Consider the following 3,538-nt stretch of genomic DNA (forward strand, 5'->3'; position numbering starts at 1 on the left):
AACAGTTAATTCCCAGCAACGGAAATTAAAAACAACTGTATTCCAAATTAGAGCAATGTTTAGTTTTTTTTTTTTTTTTTTTTTTTTTTTTTCTTTTTTTTTTTTTTTAGGAAATTCAACAGCAAAGAGCTGCCCAAAAACTCATCTATACCTTCAACCAAGTCAAACCACAAACTATTCCCTATACACCGAGGTGGGTAAACCTGCCCCTTTGGTTCTTCATTATAAGAAGAATTCCATTTAACCTCTTCTCAGCCCATTAGACACAAGACATACCAGACTCAAGGGAATGTTCTCCATGACCCTTTTCAGGGTTCTTCCTTTCATAGTTATACAGACTGGTATAAAGATAATTAAATGTTCCAGACATACCTGGGTTTCAGTTCCAGAACTTACGTGAGTGGAAATGAAGTTCAGACAGATCGATGACAAACATTTCAGATAGGTGAGACAGGCAGATGCTGGATGTAATCGCTAATATCTAGGGGTATTATGGCCCCAAAACATGTCTATTTAAAGCTTAGCTGTCTCCATAGCATCCTAAACCAATTAGGAAGCTTGCAATCATGAACCCTCCTTATTTTTCCCTGGGTGTCTTAATATGCTTATATTCACGTATCAAGGCAGATCATAATTTCGTGCTGAGAAATTAGAATAAACCCTTTCCTCTATTTTACAAGAAATTTTATAGAGCCCAGCATGAAAAGTTGGATCCGGTACTCAGAAAAAAAAAGTTGGCAACTTTTCTCAAAGAAAAGGGAGGCGAGCAAGCTTGGGAACAAACCTCCCAGTTGTGTTTCCTCTGCCCACAGAAAGGCCAAGGTCAAATGACATTTGTGGCTGAGTGTTCTGCAGGGTAACTGCTACACTTCCTTTCTGGTAGGAGGGGATCATTGGATTCTTTTTTCCTCACAGGTTTCTCGAGGTTTTCTTGATCTACTGCCATTCAGCCAACCAATGGTTAACCATTGAGAAGTACATGACAGGGGAGTTCCGGAAATACAATAACAACAATGGTGACGAAATTGCCCCCACCAACACCCTCGAAGAGCTGATGTTGGCTTTCTCTCACTGGACATATGAGTATACCCGGGGAGAGCTGCTGGTTTTAGATTTGCAAGGTAACTAATTGACGATGCAGGAGGCAGAGTTCCTAGACATCTCACAAGAGCTAGGCTGGGCATGTGGAGCTGTTGTACCCAGCTTGGTAGAGAGATACAGGCATTTAGTTCAGAGACATTGTGTGATAACGAGCGTGAGTACCCACTCTGCTGTATTCTACGTAGCCAGAGGGGGGAAATATAGGCAGAGAGTTAACTATTTCCATCTTAAAGATTTAAGTAGATGGGGAATGATTTTTGTATCATTTGTTTTAGTGTTATCACTTTGCCTTGTCTTCCGCTTACCGGAAACATCAACTGTATATCTACATAAATGGGAAAGCTCCAATTCTCGATAATTTTCATTATTTTTAGTTTACTGCCTTGCCAATTTATAATTTAGTTCGTTATGTTTGATGTATTATGACAGTTTAGTTCAGGGAAGTCCTTGGCTCCAAGACAGGGCGGGAGTATACTCTTGTTTAATGAAGCCTTTGATCAGAGTATCGCCCATAATCAGCCCCTCCTGCCAGAGAGATGTCTAATCCCACAGCACACTCAGTGTGTCTCCAGGAGGTTTTCCTCAGGAGGAGGGCACAGAATATGAGTTCTGGCCAAAGTTCAGTTCTTGGGCTCATGAACTGGAGCCTTGGATTCAAATAAGGGATCTGGCCCAGACACGTCATACAAGTTACCTCATTTAACCCCAGGAGCAGCACACTGAAGTATATATCGCTGGGAATTTAGGACCAGAAGGTTTAAATAACTTGCCTCAGGTTGCACAGGTTTTCAAGGGGAAGTGGGAAGTGGACTTCAGCTGGTGTCTCCCCACATATCCTTTTCTCGTCTCTAAGCCACAGGATTTCTGTAAGAGTGTCATTCTGAGAGGAAGTCTTCACGTATATTTAAACAACATGAACTTTCTTTTTTTTTTCCGTTCTGATTTTCCTTTCTAGTTCTTAGCAAAACCAGGTTTGAGGCTGGGGAATGCTGAACTTGACACTGCGAGGGCATCAGGGGCAATGTCCAGGACTATTGCCGTCACTTGGAAGTCTGTGTCACATGCTCAGTGATCCATCCACACTTAAAGCATTGCACGTATTACTAAGCACATCTGTCTTTTGATATTCCTGGTGTTCTCAAGGCTGGGTTATATTTCTAAAACTCAAAAACAATTTTTCAGGAAGGAATATAAACTGAATTAATGTGAAAAAGAATCCAGCTTTTTATACCAGCAAGCACTTGATGAAAATCGGCCGGGAGTGGGGGTGCCAACGGCATCTGTTTTGTACTTCTGGCTGGAGAGACATTGATTGTTTTCATCTGTGCTCCACTGTTTGTGTTTTTTGCTTTGAATTTTGGGTGGAGTTGTTTAAAAAGCAAAAACAGAAACAATAACAACAAACAACCAAAGAAAAACTTTAAGGAATTAATGACGACTCTTCAGTGTGTTTTGTATTTCACTTGAATAGGGTTTTGTTTAATGATGTTTATGTTTGGGGATTTTTATGTTTCTTAGTAATCCAGAGTGACATTAAACAGAACAAATGTTGCGATTGTAGTCTTGGAGGGAAAAGGGAATTAACTTTATTCTTTTCCTGAGTAATTACGTGAATTGCTGAAATAGGTCCCTGCAAGTCAACTATGTCAAAACATCGACCTTCAAAGAAGGCCTGAGTGGACATCACAGAACCACAGGCTAGGTGTTATGAAATGCACGAAACTTATCAGAGAGCTAGATAATTGTCGGTCTGAATTTGTGGAAAAACATGAGTCCATACCAATAATTATAAAGTTATAAGCTGTTGCTAGTTAACGCGGAACAAGGTTGGAGAGGAAAATTGTGTTTTTAAGATTTTTTTGGCTTACTATTCTAATGCCCTTTATTTACTAGTATTTCTAGTGTCTGGAAAGATGATGCATTCTGCCAGGCCCCACTGTGAATTACTTGTATGTCTTGAGGAGCAGCCACCTTGAGTCCCACCTCCCTTAGCTGTGAAGGGGAAAAGGAGTATCATGCCTTTAAGTCAGTTGGTTATTAAATTCCTAAAGAGGTCAACTGAGGCAAGTTCTCCACATGTATGAAGCCCTTGATAAATGTCACCTGCTATTGCCAGTTAGTAGTAACCCTTGAATGGCTCTTTGAAGTGGAATTTAAGCTTCAGGTATGGGGGAGCTATCCTTAACTGTTTGACCCCAGGATACCACAGGGAGACCCCCCTCTCCATTTCAGACCCTACTCATTGCTGCTTTGAGAGGAAGAAGGGCAAAGAAATACTTGGGCAGTTGGTCTTTTTTTTTGTTTCCCTTTTTCTTATTTCATTCTTCCGAAAAGAATGAAACCCGGAAACAGCCATGGCATTCTAGGAAGCTAAGCTCTGAGGAGAGGTGTGACCAATTCCCCATTATTTATAAGTCTAATGAAGTTTTCTGGTCTT

At 40.7% G+C, this 3,538-nt stretch overlaps 1 protein-coding gene across 1 annotated transcript in view; it reads left to right on the forward strand.

Moving 5' to 3' along the window:
* The window catches only part of Trpm6 (transient receptor potential cation channel subfamily M member 6), a 114,006-nt gene that overhangs the window by 95,867 nt on the left and 14,601 nt on the right, over positions 1-3,538 (forward strand). Inside the window, exons 35-36 of the mRNA XM_005352237.2 lie at positions 111-193; positions 916-1,121. Coding sequence (XP_005352294.1) covers positions 111-193; positions 916-1,121 — 289 coding nt within the window. The remainder of the gene's footprint in view (positions 1-110; positions 194-915; positions 1,122-3,538) is intronic.

The sequence above is a fragment of the Microtus ochrogaster genome, chromosome 8, assembly GCF_000317375.1.
Source record: "Microtus ochrogaster isolate Prairie Vole_2 chromosome 8, MicOch1.0, whole genome shotgun sequence".
In the NCBI taxonomy this organism is placed as follows: Eukaryota; Metazoa; Chordata; class Mammalia; order Rodentia; family Cricetidae; genus Microtus; species Microtus ochrogaster.